Raw genomic sequence first — 15,407 nt, 5'->3', positions numbered from 1 at the left:
AGTTTTACAGAGCATTTTCAGATAGATGTGCAAAAGCTAGGTGTGACAGGCCGTTCTGCACAATAAAACCAGCTGCTGCCGCATGCCTGTGAAGCTGGAAGGGCAGTTATACCGGCTACATAGATATAGATAGATACAGACAGGAAGTTTCACTTCAAACCACCCGGACGGAGGCCTGGCAAACCTCTGTCTCCTATCAGCCATACGGTGATTTACATAATTCACCAGGAAGAGTAGTGATCAGTCACTAATGGTGATCAGATCCAAACCAAATCAAACCTTCAACTACTCTCATTTCTTTTCGTTAACTTCACAGCAGTCTGGTTTCAGCACCAAGGAGAAACCTTAGTGGAAGGAGATTTTTTCTTCTTTTGCATACCTGTGTATACAATCGCTAGTTGAGATTCAGTTGATAATAAATCAGATAATAAATCAGATAATAAATCAGAAAGAACAAACCTTATTTCCCTTTTACTGTCAGTCGTATGACATTCTGATTTTCAGCACCATGGACATCTTATTGGAAGGAGTTCCTCTATTTGAGTGTCTATAATCACTGAATGAAGATCTAATGTGTAATAGAACTTTCGTTATTTTTCACTCTTGCTGTCTTGTAAAAAAACTTGACAAAACCATGACATGTGTGTTTCTCCCACAGTAACAAATCCAAGATCCTGGAGAAGCGCCTGCGGTACCTGTCGGACCACTTCACCTACTCGCTGTACTGCAACGTCTGCCGCTCCCTGTTTGAGAAGGACAAGCTGCTCTTCTCCTTTGTGCTGTGCTGCAACATCCTCATGTAAGCAACTGCCTTTTGTCTGGGATTCTTTTAAAAAAAGAAAAAAAATGGCATCATCCATTTGAATTGCATGCTCTTTGCTGCTGTTGTATCCTGCAATATGAATGTTAAATGATTTTTTAAAGTGTTAACTAAAATGTAAGATTTATTTGGAAAAAACCTTTCTAGGAAAGTCAGTGCTGCAAAATGCCAGTTTCAGAGTCATATGACTTTACAGACAGTTTTATTTGCTGTCTACCACATATTTGTGGAAAATTTTGATAAACCGCAATTTTGAATAATCAATAACATGGGCTGTGGGACATAATGAAATTCAAAGTTGGAGTACAGCCCTGGTCTAGGAGTCCTTAGTGTTAACATCTTTAAGGATATATGTTAACAGTCGTGATTTCTGATGTTCTTGCAGGGCTAAGGAGCAGTTGGACCGTGAGTCCTTCATGTTTTTCCTGACGGGTGGAGTCGGTCTTGAGAACAAACGGAAGAACCCCGACCCCAGCTGGGTGTCCGACAAGACCTGGGACGAGGTCTGCAGGGCCAACGACCTCAAGCCCTTCAGTGGCTTCAGGTGAGACATGAATTTGGTTGATTTATGATGCTAATATCTCATTTTCAAACCGGGGCTCGGCCAGGGTGTTTGTGAAAACGAAAAGTTTTTTGTTATAACCTTTGTTTATTCATGAAAGCTCAAATTGGCCTGCAGGCTGCTTTTCATTGAGGCCATGAGGAAAGAGGTAAGGGTCAGACAAAGTCACAGTGTTCATCAAGGAATATACACAGATTATGTTCATGACTAGTGTTTTTTGTGTGTTCTGTTGTCTTTTGTTCCCAATAGCTTCCCAACCCGGCTCCAGTTTGGCCTGGCATTAAGTCAGACACAAACTCTTGGCTTGCTGTCCAGGGCAATGATGGTCTCTTCCTCACAGAACTAGGCCTCAAACATGGGAACCAGTAGAAAAAAGATAAATTTCTAATAGGTGCCCAGTAACAGGGTAATATAGCGAAAACATTTTTTTTCAGAACAAAATATAATAATTGTGAAGAACCGCTCACTATGCAGAAATAGATCTGACAAAAAGATAAACAGAAAGTGATTGTTCTATTGCTTAACAGGATTTTTGACAAGGTTGGTAGCTCGCATGGTCATCAATTCTGATCTTGTCTATTTCCTTCACAGAGAACACTTCCAGGACAATGTGGACTCCTGGAGGAAGATGTATGACTCCAAGGAGCCTCACAAGTTTCTTCTGCCCTCGCCTTGGCAGGACAAGCTTTCTTCCTTCGCCAAGATGATCGTATTGAGGTGTATCAGACCTGACAAGGTAATTATAAGGGTCAAAGTCATTGTCAAGGAAATATGTTGAAATTATCTTTGACTGATAAATGAGAAATGTAAGAAATTTTTTATCCAAGACACTCCATGATGTCGGTACAATTGTTTTTTGTGAACCTGTAGCAAATATCTAGACCAAACAATAGAGATAATTATCCAAAGCATATTTGATAAGTCCTTTCCACACCAGATGGTGCATAGGGCAGCACCCAGGGCTACACAACTTTGGGGGAAATACTACAGCAGGGGAGTAGTCAAATACCACACTCTTTTCCAAATTCTGAATGCTAAGCATAGAAAGCAGCATGTACCATTATTTGAACTTATGACCTACCTTAATGCCAAGGCAAACAATCTACCCACTTGGCCTTTGCACTGGTATATTTGGTAAATTAAACAATAAACACCAACAATTCTGATCCACCACACCATAGGTGACACCCATTGTGACGACGTTTGTGACAGACAACCTGGGTAAGAAGTTCGTTGAACCTCCACCGTTTGACCTGAGTAAGAGTTACGTGGATTCCAACAGCTGTGCGCCCCTGATCTTCGTCCTGTCGCCCGGCGCGGACCCCATGGCCAGTCTGCTCAAGTTTGCCGAGGACAAGGGCTTCAGTGGAGACAAGTTTAATGCCATCTCTCTTGGACAGGGACAGGTACACCAACCATTCTTATTTCACTTCCCAGTTCTATTTCCTGGTTTGTTGGCCCTTCTCTTTTTATTGATGTTTTGACCCTAATCTCTACAGAGCGCATTGTTTCATGACTTCATTTTACAGAAAACCTTAGATTTATCCAGAATTTAATTTCTTTAATTTCTACTTTTACTTTTTTCTAATCTTATCCACAAAAATGGGTGAAAATCTAGAAAATGTCTTTATTTTCAACCACCTTTCTTAACCATTTTTCTTGTGATGTCTGGACATGGGATAAGATGTTTTAAGAAAAATCAGCAATGAAGTCTTCATCTGCTGGAAGCGAATATTGGCCTCTATGGTTATTTACTTCTTACCATAGACCTATAGCTACCAAGCTGATTAAAACTCATATACTTTTAAGCTCCCTAGTTGCCAACCTCCTCAGTAATGCGATGAAGGACAGCATGTTGGCATGCCTGGAGAAGGAAATAATAGGAATAAACCTCTTCTGTCATGATTTATGTTTTTCCATCTCTTCCAGGGCCCCATAACTGCCAAGCTGATCAGCAACGTGACGAAGGATGGCACGTGGGTGTGCCTGCAGAGGAAAATGTTATGACTAAAACATTGTCTGTCATAACGTATGTTTTTCCATCTTTTCCAGGGCCCCATAGCTACCAAGCTGATCAGCAATGCGCCAAAGGAAACATTATCAGTAAAACATTGTCTGTCATGACTTATGTTTTTACATTGTCTTCCAGGGCCCCATAGCTGCCAAGCTGATCAGCAATGCGACGAAAGACGGCACGTGGGTGTGCCTGCAGAACTGCCATCTGGCCACCTCCTGGATGCCTGCCATGGAGAAGATCTGTGAGGACTTCAACCCCGAGGTGGTCAACCCCGACTTCAGGCTCTGGCTCACCTCATACCCATCGGATAAGGTACATGCATTGATAGTTCACCTTTATCTGTGGGGTAACCTATATCCGTTGTTCTTAAAGCTGGGTAGTTAAGGATATCAAGTTGACAGACTCAGTATCACATTTTTAAAGAATATGCTTGAAAATATCGCAATTTTAAGCCTCCGTCCATCAACTTGATAGAAAGAACGAAAAATAGCCATGCCTTTAAGTACTGGAGTTATCAACACAGAATTGAGAAATTGAGAAATTTGTTTTTCCCTGAGAACTATGCCATGGAGTGGAACTTGTTGCCATTATATGCTGCAGTAGCATCCTCATAAGAATACAGTAGGTTTGAACAGTGCCTAAAATAAGATGTGCAAAGGTGTAGCTGGCCATTCAGTGTAATGACACTTTTCTTGCTGTTGTTTTCCCAACAGTTCCCAGTGGTCGTGCTTCAAAACGGCGTCAAGATGACGAACGAGCCTCCGACAGGCCTGCGCATGAACCTGCTCCAGTCCTACCTGAACGACCCCATCTCCGACCCGGAGTTCTTCGAGGGCTGCCCCGGGAAGGAGCTGCAGTGGGAGAAGCTGCTGTTTGGGCTCTGCTTCTTCCATGCTCTGATCCAGGAGAGGAGGAAGTTTGGTCCCCTCGGGTGGAACATCCCGTACGGGTTCAACGAGTCCGATCTGCGCATCAGCATCAGGCAGCTACAGGTACAGTTAGAGTGTGCTTTTCAGCTTTTGGAGCATCTTGGACATTGCTGTTTCAGTAGACATTACTGTTTTGGTAAAAGTATTTAGTGTTCTCCAGTGTGTTGTGACTTAAGTTTTGTCTCATTGACAATGAGTTGGATCTCCACATCAGTATCAGGCAGCTAAAGGTATTACTTGTGATCAGTGTGCTCTTCAGGTTTGGAGCATCTTGGACATTACTGTTACAGTATTAGACTTTGTGTTGTGAGCTTAAACATGTTTTGTTTATTCATTAATGAAACTAGGGTAGTCCCTCCAGTTAATCCACTGGATATAGGAGTTTTCTTTAATATTTACACAACCCTTTAATGTCACATTAGCTGAAATTTCAATGCCTATGAGACATTTTCCTCAGATCTTCTAACTGGAGTTCTGCTTCTAGCCGCTACCGGTATTTGTAGCCGATGTTGGTGGCACGTTTGCGGCACGAACTGTACACAATCCCAAACGTGGCTGAGAAAACTCCTATTATCATATTCCTTGATTTACCAACCTGATGACATTATTTTCTAGTAATTCCACTGATTTCCAAGCAACCAGTTACAAAATCATTGCAAATTAGGGTAGAAAAAAATCAATGAACCATTCAAATCAAGATGTAGATTTCAGAGGCTTTCAAGTAACTGACTTCTCTTCCTCAGATGTTCCTGAATGAGTATGAGGAGATCCCCTTCCCTGCCATCTCCTACCTGGCTGGCGAGTGTAACTACGGAGGCCGTGTGACAGACGACAAGGATCGCCGCACCCTCCTCACGATCCTCGCCGACTTCTACCGACCAGACATCGTGTATGACAGCAAGTACAAGTTCTCCCCCAGCGGGAACTACTTTGCACCACCCAAGGGCGACTACGAAAGCTATGTCAACTTTATCAAGGTAAGAGCAAGACTGGATTCTTTCAACAGGAGCTACTAATTTAAAAGTAGTGTCACAATTAGCCATCCGATGCTCTATTATTAAGAATTTTGAATATGAAATGCAATGTGCAATTGTTTTATTGGCCTCACTTCTGTTGAAAACTGCGAAAAGAAACTATGCCAAATAGCAATTATTATTTAAGCAACTGGATATGATTTTGGAAGCAGTCAGACATTTCAGATAGCACCCACTATCTTTAATCAGTAACCTTCATCAATGTAGCTTTTTGTTCTCTTATGGTCATCTTCTTGTCATTTAATCAAAATAGTATTGTTGACTTAACAAATTTGACATTTATGTTGTTAGTATTTGACTGTGATCCATGTATAAATATTGTGCACTACCTGTGTTCCCCCTGTAGAACCTGCCCTTCTCCCAGCACCCTGAGATCTTCGGCATGCACGAGAACGTCGACATCTCCAAGGAGCTGCTGGAAACCAGACAGCTGTTTGACTCCATCCTCCTCACACAGGGTAAGGCTTAACACTGCCATGTACATGTATGTCACTCCTGAAGTATTGTTCAACTTATGGTCTCAGTTCAAAGTTTCTTTTACGATTGGGGGTTGGTCTGATCTTGTATCATGACTCTTACTCAGAAAAGTACTACTTCTCCAAACATTGTTTTCCAAATCTAATTCTAAACTGGAATGTTATCCAGTGTAACAAACCAGAGTATACCCCTGGCTAGAATATACCCAGGTAGATTACCAAGGGTATACTCTGGCCTGCAACACCTGTTGTTGAAAGATTGAGATTTTGATTCCTTTTGGGGGGGGAAGTGTCCTTTATTGTTTCCTCAGCAAATAAGTCAATCGAGATCAATTAAAAATTTCAACCATCTATTTGATTGTAAGGACTTTACCATATGGTAATACTCCATCCTATTAGTAAGTACATCTTGTTATGATTCAATAGGCTCTTGTTATGATTAGTACAAAGTACCCAGTTTAAGCCCTCACTTCCTTTCCCCCTTCCAGAGTCGCAGGACAGTGGACCTGGTTCTGGTGAGATGTTTTAGCAACTGTGTAGACAGAAACAAGATGTCTTATGTTGTCCCTGCTTTTCTCCATTCATGAAAATGAAGAAAATACAGTCATGAAAATGATGAATGAAAAAGGAATTAGACTTCAAAATGACAGGGAATTAACGCCAAATAGTCATTACTCATTACACAAACAACTGGGTATGATGTTGGAAACGGTCAGCCCTTTCAGACAGAATCCACTACCTTTTGTCAGCATGTTAGAAAAAAGGTCATCATAGGAACATTATTCCTATGACCTGCCAACTGAAAGGAGATATTTAGAGTTACTGAAAAATTTTCAATTGGGTCAAAGGCCCATTGGCCATCATAACACCTGTGACCAGTCATGGTGAATTTTTTCACACAAAGCTGAAAGGACAGCATGAGAACAATGTTTCTGTGTACACTTAAATGTACATGTATGTCTTGTCCATACATGTATGTTCTAATCCATGTCCTTCCTTGTCGGTGTACAGCATGATGAAAGTTCCTGTATCCTGGTGTTGGGATCACAACTACTAACAAAACAATCTGTTCTTAAGGTTTATATCTAATGCTAGTTCACCTTTGTCAGTGGGGTAAACTATATCCGTTGTATTTAAAAATGGTATTAGTGACAACCGACATAAGTCAAGTAAGCCAAGTAAGTCAGTAGTGTATAAAGTTGACAGATGGTGGTTTTAACTGCAATAAATTTGCAATATTGCCATTTGAAACCATTGTCCATCGACCTGATAAACGGATATAGATTACCCCACAGATAAATTTAAGTTCCTGGGGATCTGATTTTATCAAACACATGGTCTTTATGTTTTTGTTGTGTTTGTTCCAGTTAAAGGTTTAAGGTTTACATTAACTAACGGTGTACGTATTGATCATATGGGAAATTAAGGTTTAAAGCCTAGTAAGGGTACTTTCTGTACATTGTTGTACTAACATGTTGTTGCAATGTTGAAAGGTTAAATTTGCAGGGGGTCAAGGTGTATCTATACTAATTCAAGAGTATTTCTCCATGTTTGTTTTGTTATTAGTTTGATACCAACGTCATCAATCAAAAGCTGCATATTAAATTATACGTAGTTATGTGTGTTCTGAATGTTTTCTTAAATATAAATGTATACTTGTTGATCCACTGCTACAAACAAAAGCATTGAACAAAAATTGTAGTAAAAGATCCTGAATGTATAATCTTTTACATGGCTAAAGATTAAGCTACAATATTGTTGTGTTTGCTTGCTTTTAATGTCTACATGTTCTCTTTTGAACCAATTTTGTTCCAGTCTGGTCGTTAAGGTATGGCCATGGGTTACAAAGTAACTGTTGCACTTTGGGACTCAGTCAATTCTCCACTGTGAACAAGTGATAGATAAGTCTAAGTACTTAGTACATGTTACCTTCCTTCTTCAACTACTACTTCAAAGACATTGGCATACCCTTACCAGTTCCTTTAACCCCCTCACAGGTTCCTCAGGAGGCGGTGTTGCAGGAGGTGGGGAGAATGCCTTGTTTGAGATCGCTAAAGACATCCTCAGCAAACTGCCCAAGAGCTTTGACCTGGAGGAAGCCCAGGAGAAATACCCTGTCAAGTATGAGGAGAGCATGAACACTGTACTGGTGCAGGAGATGGAGCGCTTCAACAAGTAGGGAATGCTTTGTTTGTTTGGTTGGTTGTTATGAGGAGAGTATGAACACTGTACTGGTGCAGGAAATTGAGCCTTTCAACAAGTACAGATGGCTTTGTTTGTGTCATAATTCGGTTGGCTGTTTGGTTGATGGAAGGATATTTCAGAAAGGCAAATTGGGTTTTTGAGGTTGCAGATTTAGGATTATTCCCATCAACAAATGAAAACAGAATATCAGATTACTTGCCTGTAAATGCGACAACACAAAGAGGACAGAATTGCGAGATGTCTGAGATGAAAAACTTCAACATTGGAAAATAAAAAGACAGATAACTCTAATACATGTACCTGTATGTTCCTGCTATGAATCACAAATAACAATCCGTTTTCAACTTATCAAGTGAAGTAATTTCTGTATATACATGTACATGGACAAATGGTACAAATGATCACAGCCTATCCAACAAATACTTTTGGAGACACTCACTTGTACTTCCATCCTATCCCATGAGCATTTCTGTGTTCCCAGACTGTTGGACACATGCAAAAATGACTCCAGTCTAACTTGCTTGTATTTTTGTGTTCCCAGACTGTTGGACATCATCCGGTCCTCGCTGCAGAACCTTCAGAAGGCCATCAAGGGTCTGGTGGTGATGTCGGCAGAGCTGGAGGGTGTGGCGCACAGCCTGACCGTGGGGAAGGTCCCCGCCATGTGGGCCAAGCGCTCCTACCCCAGCCTCAAACCGCTGGGCAGCTACATCGCTGACTTCCTCAACAGGATCGTCTTCCTACAGGTTAGAATGCATAATCGCACTGAAGCTGCAGCACATTGGTGACTTGTACTTTAATCAAGAAAATTTGGTACATGTAGTAGATTAGCTTTTTGGTAAGCTCATCTGGAGTATACAAAATGTGGTGTGGATCTTAACATGTTTGCAGTGAATGTACATACAATTGATTGTATGTATTTCTTCTGCACTGCAAAATAATATCAAACCGTGAACTTAAAACACCATGGAAATATAATGAATTATCTCTTTACCATAAGCATGTTTTTAGTATAAAATTCTAGTCATTAATCAGATACCTACCCTACACTATTTAGATTGAAACCATGGTATTAATACATAGACCAATGGTATTGGTAATGCTTAACTTTGTTGTGTTTTTCCTGCAGACCTGGATGGACAAGGGGAAGCCGATGGTATTCTGGATCTCCGGGTTCTTCTTCACGCAGGCCTTCCTGACGGGCGCCATGCAGAACTACGCCAGGAAGTACACCATTGCTATCGACAAGCTGGTCTTCGACTTTGAGGTAAAGTTTCTAAACATCCTTCTTATGGGGAAAGGTGTGGCCTGTTTATTCCTTGTATCTTGGCCAAGGATAATTTAGAGGCCAGGGAAGGTTAGTTTTTCTTGGTTCACTACATTCCATTGTGCGTTGAAAACAAATCATGTTGTATAGTACAAGTGTATCTGTAAAGCCTGGAAAAATAAGTTTACAGTAAAATAAATCTCGTTAATCTTAATTTGTTCCTAAACATTACAATGTACAATCATGTACCTTTAGCTATGCCAGACAGAAGGAGTATTTTACTTGCACACCAATCAGAACAAATAGCAGTGGCTTGTCAATCTTAATTTGTTCCTAAATTTTACAATGTGTACATAATGTACATGTAGCTATGCCAGACTGAAACAGTGTTTTGCACACTGGTTGTATTCTTTTTAGATAATGGGTTACTGAATTGAGTATCTTTGGGAGTATCCTAATAGTGTACATTTCCCCTACAGGTGATTCCCCGTGAGACGAGTGACACAGCGCCCGAGGACGGTGTATACGTCATCGGCCTGTTCCTGGACGGCTGTCGCTGGGACAAGAAGAAGGGAGTGCTGGCTGAGCAGGTACGTGCTGACGGGTCAAAGTTTGGGTTCTGAAGTGTTTCAGAGGAAGGTAGTAAACATTGACATGCACAGAAGAATGCAGATTCAGTTCCTTCTTACATATTTTCTAAGTTCTAGGTAATGTCATCTTCTTACCTTATGTGTAGTACTGAATCTGCAACTTGCTAGTAGCATACCATCATTTGCGGTCAGACTTCTAAACTTCAAACTTATGGGTTTAAACCCAGCCTGCATATAGCTGAGTTTGTTTGTGTTCTTATAACCCAATGTGCATGCTATTAGTACCAAAAACACGCCAAAAAGCCGTTACTCAAGCAACTGGATATGATTTGGAAACTGTCCAGTTGCATGAAGTATTACAGTTACTGCTTTTTGGCGAATCTTATAATCTGATGTCAAACCTTCATCGAAGTACAAAAAAGTTAAGATTAAGATGTCACAGGCTAGCCCTTATCTTGTGTATAGTTTGGCTGCCTCACTGAATCAGTGACTTTAAAATTAAATACCTTACTCTTTATATCTATAATCACCTTGTTGTTATTCCTTCTCAGGTCCCCAAGATCCTGAACGAGCCCATCCCGATCATCTGGGTGAAACCAGCGCTTAAAGCCGACCTCCCCGACCGGGGAGACTACCAGTGCCCGGTCTACAAGACCTCGGAGCGTCGCGGCGTGCTCCTCACGACCGGACACTCCACCAACTTTGTACTGATGATCGCCCTCCCCACCGACAAGCCTGTCCAGCACTGGATCAAGCGTGGCGCCGCCATGTTGTGTCAGCTGGATGACTAGAGTTTACTGTCAATATTATAATTTTACTCGTGGACTTCACTTTCTTGTGTAACAAATTTGTATGCAGTGAAAGATATTGAACAGTATGTTAAGTGTTCTTTTTTGTAAACTTTCAAGTCCATTATTGCACATTAGTGTTTCAGTCACTGGACTCTCCATAAGAACTGATATACTACAAAGATTAAGGAATTTTGTTATCAAAACTGTATGTATTATGAAGATCACCACCTTTAAGAGCTAGACATGTTATTAAGGTGACTGTCCAAGTTTGATGTTTGATGTACATTCAATTATGTCGACTTCAGAAGGGAAGTTGTCATCTTTTCTGGATACCCAAGTCCTATGCTGCTGTGCCTGAATATAAAATTTAATGGAGTGTACTTCAATATTTTGCACTATTGATGGGGATATCTACATGTATGCCCCCTGTACATAACAATAAGATGAAGCATAAAAGTTTTTGTTGTATTGAATTGCAGATAGCTGTATTGAATGTGTTATCAGAAATTCTTTCGGGAATGTTGTGGATAGGATGAATTCTGCCTCAGTCTGTAACATAAGTATACAAATGTATGTGACACGAAGTCCAGATGAATTCTACATTGAAACTTCAGTGCAGTGGTGATGACGTCACATGCAGTGAATTTCTCTTTAGCTGCTAAATATTCTCTGTAGTCTGCAACCACTTGGATTTGCATTGTAATTTTGAAAGAAAAAGAAATTTGCCAATATTACTAATTAAAAGTGTATATTTGTCTGAGCACTCACATCACCACAGTTGACTGTAAAATGAAACACAATCTATTTTTGTAGTTAGGAGTGTATGTCACAAGTCTGTGTGGTTATATTTTCTGTATTTGGGCAAGTAACTGTATAAATTCTGGTTTGTTTCCGGAGGATTCTGATAATGATGTTTATGTATATATGTATTTTCCAAGACCGTGTGAGATTTTAAACTTCTCTTTTGGTGAATAAAAGAACACTGGTGTTTTACACCACTTGTCACTGGTCTTACACATATCTAGTTAGCAATAAGTAAACTTAGAGACTTGTTTTAGCCATCCAAGTTCAGAAAGTTATGCAAAAGAAAAGTTAAATACAGCCATACTTGGCAAGTCAGGGCTTGTCATGTCTTTAAAATACTTGTAGACAGTTTCCATTCATCCATGCCAAGTGAAAACGCCACACAAGATTAAGGAGTACATCTTCCCTTTATTTTTGGAATTTTCACAAAGAAGCGGCCGCGGCAGTCCTACGATCTGGGCCTCTCCTTCTTCTCCTTGAACAGGGCGAGGAGCGACACGTTGGCGACCTTCACGACCTTGAACCTGACACCGGGGATGTCACCCACGGCACGGCCCTTACGACCGAATCCAGAAACCAGAACCTCGTCGTTTTCCTGAGAATAAAAAAAATTTTTTAGTTCAACAGGTAGCTCAATGTAAAGTGTCTGAATAATGAGATGAAAAAAAATCAATTAAGATAAAGCTATCAAAACCAGCAACCTACTAGTACATGTAACTTGGATGTACTTGGACCATGACACAAAGATGGTAGCAAAAGATTGCCACAGCAGAAAGAAGTTTGGTTTAAGTTCAAGATAGACACCTGTTCAATAGTTTCCTAAAACACAAACTCTTCTCAATCATTCACAGATTTAAAATTTATGTTTCATGTCTTTATCATCTTACAAAAAGTCCAATTCAGTTAACTTATTCTGTTATAGCACAGTATCTGTACCAAGACCCAACGATCCAGGAGGTATTGAATAATCCTCCTGAGTTAGTCAAGTCAAGGGTTAGTGTCTGAGGCAACTCCCTTTGCTCATTGTCATACAGGAAGGCAATGTGCTGTGACTGGCCTCAAAGAATAAATGTTCAATTCAAGTCACAATCGTGCAATTTTCTTGGACCTTCAGAAAAGCTGTGACAAAACCAACTTTTAGCAAGGACTTAGCTCAAACCTTTCAGTCAAAAAACAATTGGATTTGTATAGCAGCAAATATCTTTTCAAATTTTTCCAACTAGAAAACCTGGGAAAGTTTATCAGTTTTACAGTTGACTGTACTACTGTTCAGTTAGTCTGGGGCTGTAACTGGCCCCTCCCTGCTAGGAGGCCGGCGCATGTTGGGCGGGCTGCTGTAAGCGAGGTTTAATCAGGCTACAGTTGTGTTGACCCACCTCGATGTAGTTGAGGCAGCCGTCGTTGGGTACGAAGGCTGTGATCTTCTTGCCGTTCTTGATAAGCTGGACACGGACGCACTTCCTGATGGCAGAGTTAGGCTGCTTGGCCTCAACACCACTGGGGAAACAATTCACAATATCAACATCTGTCCTACTCCTAGGAAACATTTCACAATATCAACATGTGTTCTAAGCAGCTGTAAAACACAAAGTTTCTATTTCAAATTATAACTTAGTAAGTTACAATGAGCATGTCTATTCATTACTGTAGAAATTTGCTAATGGAACTGAAACTTCCTTATACAGCCTGAGCTTTCTATTTTTTTTTGCTTCAGAGCTAGCATATGACAATTTCACTACTTTTTAGTATGACTCAAAAATGTACCAAGACCCAATGATCCAAGAGACACAGAATAATTCTCCTGTATTGGTTAGGCCCAGGGTTAGTGTCTGAGGCAACTCCCTTTGCTCATTGTCATACAGGAAGGCAATGTGCTGTGACTGGCCTCAAAGTAAGAAGATAAAAACACAAAATATTGTACTGAAATGTCTTTTTTCTTGGCCACGACGCATACAGGAACATCACAAGGGCAATGATGATCAGATGTACAGGAAAGGATGCTGCTTATGACCATACATTGTACAGCACTCAAAACCAGACAATGAATAACAATCTGGTATGTAGGGCTTTGAAAACAGTGCCAAAGTAAATGATCTTTGATTTGAAGCTTAGGAATGTACTGTACTCAGGGTTCTCCCCAGAGAGTGGAATAAGGGAGGCCCTCCACTATACTCTCAGCCTGCTCCACTATACTATTTTTCAAATTTAGTGTGTTTCTTCCCTATTTTCTTTGTTAGTTTTGCTAGAATTAATGACAATTCACAGATTTTTGTGCCAAGTGGCATCACTTTTCCAGTCAGTATTGTCTGCAAAAACTTGTGAATGAGCAATGATCAAAACAATAGTCATTTTGCCACTTCACAACAAAGGAATCACAACAGTATATTATAATTGTAAATTATTTGACACCCTCTGTCATTGCAAAATGAACCCATTTTCATGAAAGCGCAGCGCGTTGGTGCGGGTTATTTTTGCCAGCCCCTCCACTATACTAAAAAATTCTGGGGAGGACCCTGGTACTACTACATATTCATCAGTTTCATGTCATGAAGTTCAGAATTTTGGGGACTGATGGTGTGAATTGTTTTTCCGTCCCAACAAGCAAATATTCCATATATTCCAGGACTGAAGGATAGGTACTTGAGACAGCCCTGATAAAAACACCCTTAAGAATTGGCAAATTCAGACAGATGAAGAAAAGTGTGTTCCTTACATCTTCTCCAGCACGATGCCCTTAGCGTGAGAGGCTCCTCCGAAGGGGCTGGCCTTCACAGCAGTACCCAGATGGGCCTTCTTGAAGGACTTGTCGTGCCAGCGCTGCTGCCGGCGGTGATCCTTCAGCTTACGGGCAGAACGCAGTCCACGGGGCTTACCTGAGGGAGGGAAGATTATTATTAATATGTTTATTACTATTTGTATTAAAACAGCATTTGTGAGGTAAGACCTCAGCTAGGTCAGTCTTTTTACTCATACCAAAGAGTATGGAAATTATTATGATGTTTGTCCCCTACCATTACCAACTTAAGTGGTCTGTGTGGCTTGAAATCTATAGAATGAGAAAAATAGATGGACACCGCCCATATGCAGCAAAAATTATGTGTGGGAAGGGAAAGGATTTTGTCCCGGCACTTACCATGGACTGGTGACCCCCTCTACTAATTTTTTAACCACCTGATGGTGTCAAGGTATAAATGCGTCCATTTTTGACGGCCCCTTAACTTAACATTTTTCCATCAACACTTACCACAGAAATACTTCCATACGATTTTCTGCAAAGGATCTCGTCTGTTAGAGAAGGTTTGGGTAACGGTACTAGTATCCAGCCACAACTCTTATCTATCAAGTTTATCCAACTGTCACATAACTACAACACAGACTTGTAGACGTTATGGCAATGGGAAATAATCTATGCAAGTATTATTTTCTTGATACTTTGTAGAATTTCTGTTTCCCATATTTAGTGCAACCAGAAAGTTTTATCCACCCCCCTCCCCCATTTTCTACGTGCACCATGTTGGAAAAAGCGCCGCTGCACGTGCTGTACACCTTCCCCGATTAACCTACTTTATTCCACTAAAATCAAACTAATTTCAATGTTTAATGACTCTATATTATCCTAAAAGCATTTCTATAGAGGCAAGTCGAATGATTGCCCGTTCTAAACCGAAATCTGGCCACGTTTTGACACAGAAAAATTCACTCACCCATCTTGGATTTTGGGTTCAGGAAAGAGGTCTATCCCAGCATGCTTCCCGCCTACGTCATCCTTGCGCTTCCACGCGCAAAGCAATTCTTGTGGCTAACGTTTGTTTTTAGCTTAAATATAGGATAAATATAGCATTTCTACTGTACATATACCTTAAATATTTAAATATAGGACAATGTATTATCTTTATTGAAATTGATGGTATG

General features: G+C 40.6%; 2 protein-coding genes across 2 annotated transcripts in view; one reads left to right on the top strand and one right to left on the bottom strand.

Annotated features, from left to right (window-relative positions):
• The window catches only part of LOC118416276 (dynein heavy chain 12, axonemal-like), a 62,035-nt gene extending 50,349 nt beyond the window's left edge, over positions 1–11,686 (top strand). Inside the window, exons 60-72 of the mRNA XM_035821364.1 lie at positions 659–799; positions 1,206–1,364; positions 1,974–2,118; positions 2,564–2,788; positions 3,532–3,711; positions 4,113–4,391; positions 5,072–5,305; positions 5,709–5,820; positions 7,845–8,013; positions 8,585–8,789; positions 9,173–9,310; positions 9,790–9,900; positions 10,452–11,686. Of these exons, the coding sequence (XP_035677257.1) occupies positions 659–799; positions 1,206–1,364; positions 1,974–2,118; positions 2,564–2,788; positions 3,532–3,711; positions 4,113–4,391; positions 5,072–5,305; positions 5,709–5,820; positions 7,845–8,013; positions 8,585–8,789; positions 9,173–9,310; positions 9,790–9,900; positions 10,452–10,691 (2,338 nt within the window). The 3' untranslated portion in view covers positions 10,692–11,686. The remainder of the gene's footprint in view (positions 1–658; positions 800–1,205; positions 1,365–1,973; positions 2,119–2,563; positions 2,789–3,531; positions 3,712–4,112; positions 4,392–5,071; positions 5,306–5,708; positions 5,821–7,844; positions 8,014–8,584; positions 8,790–9,172; positions 9,311–9,789; positions 9,901–10,451) is intronic.
• Positions 11,687–11,886: 200 nt separating this feature from the next.
• LOC118416753 (40S ribosomal protein S23) lies at positions 11,887–15,296 on the bottom strand. Its single transcript, XM_035821984.1, has 4 exons — positions 15,200–15,296; positions 14,209–14,368; positions 12,872–12,992; positions 11,887–12,090 (listed from the first exon to the last, which is right to left on the bottom strand). The coding sequence occupies exons 1-4, from the start codon at positions 15,201–15,203 to the stop codon at positions 11,944–11,946; spliced, it is 432 nt and encodes a 143-aa protein (XP_035677877.1). The 5' UTR covers positions 15,204–15,296; the 3' UTR covers positions 11,887–11,943.
• Positions 15,297–15,407: the final 111 nt, after the last annotated feature.

This window comes from Branchiostoma floridae, chromosome 5 (assembly GCF_000003815.2).
Source record: "Branchiostoma floridae strain S238N-H82 chromosome 5, Bfl_VNyyK, whole genome shotgun sequence".
NCBI lineage: Eukaryota > Metazoa > Chordata > Leptocardii > Amphioxiformes > Branchiostomatidae > Branchiostoma > Branchiostoma floridae.
This window is presented reverse-complemented; position numbering and strand designations above follow the sequence as displayed.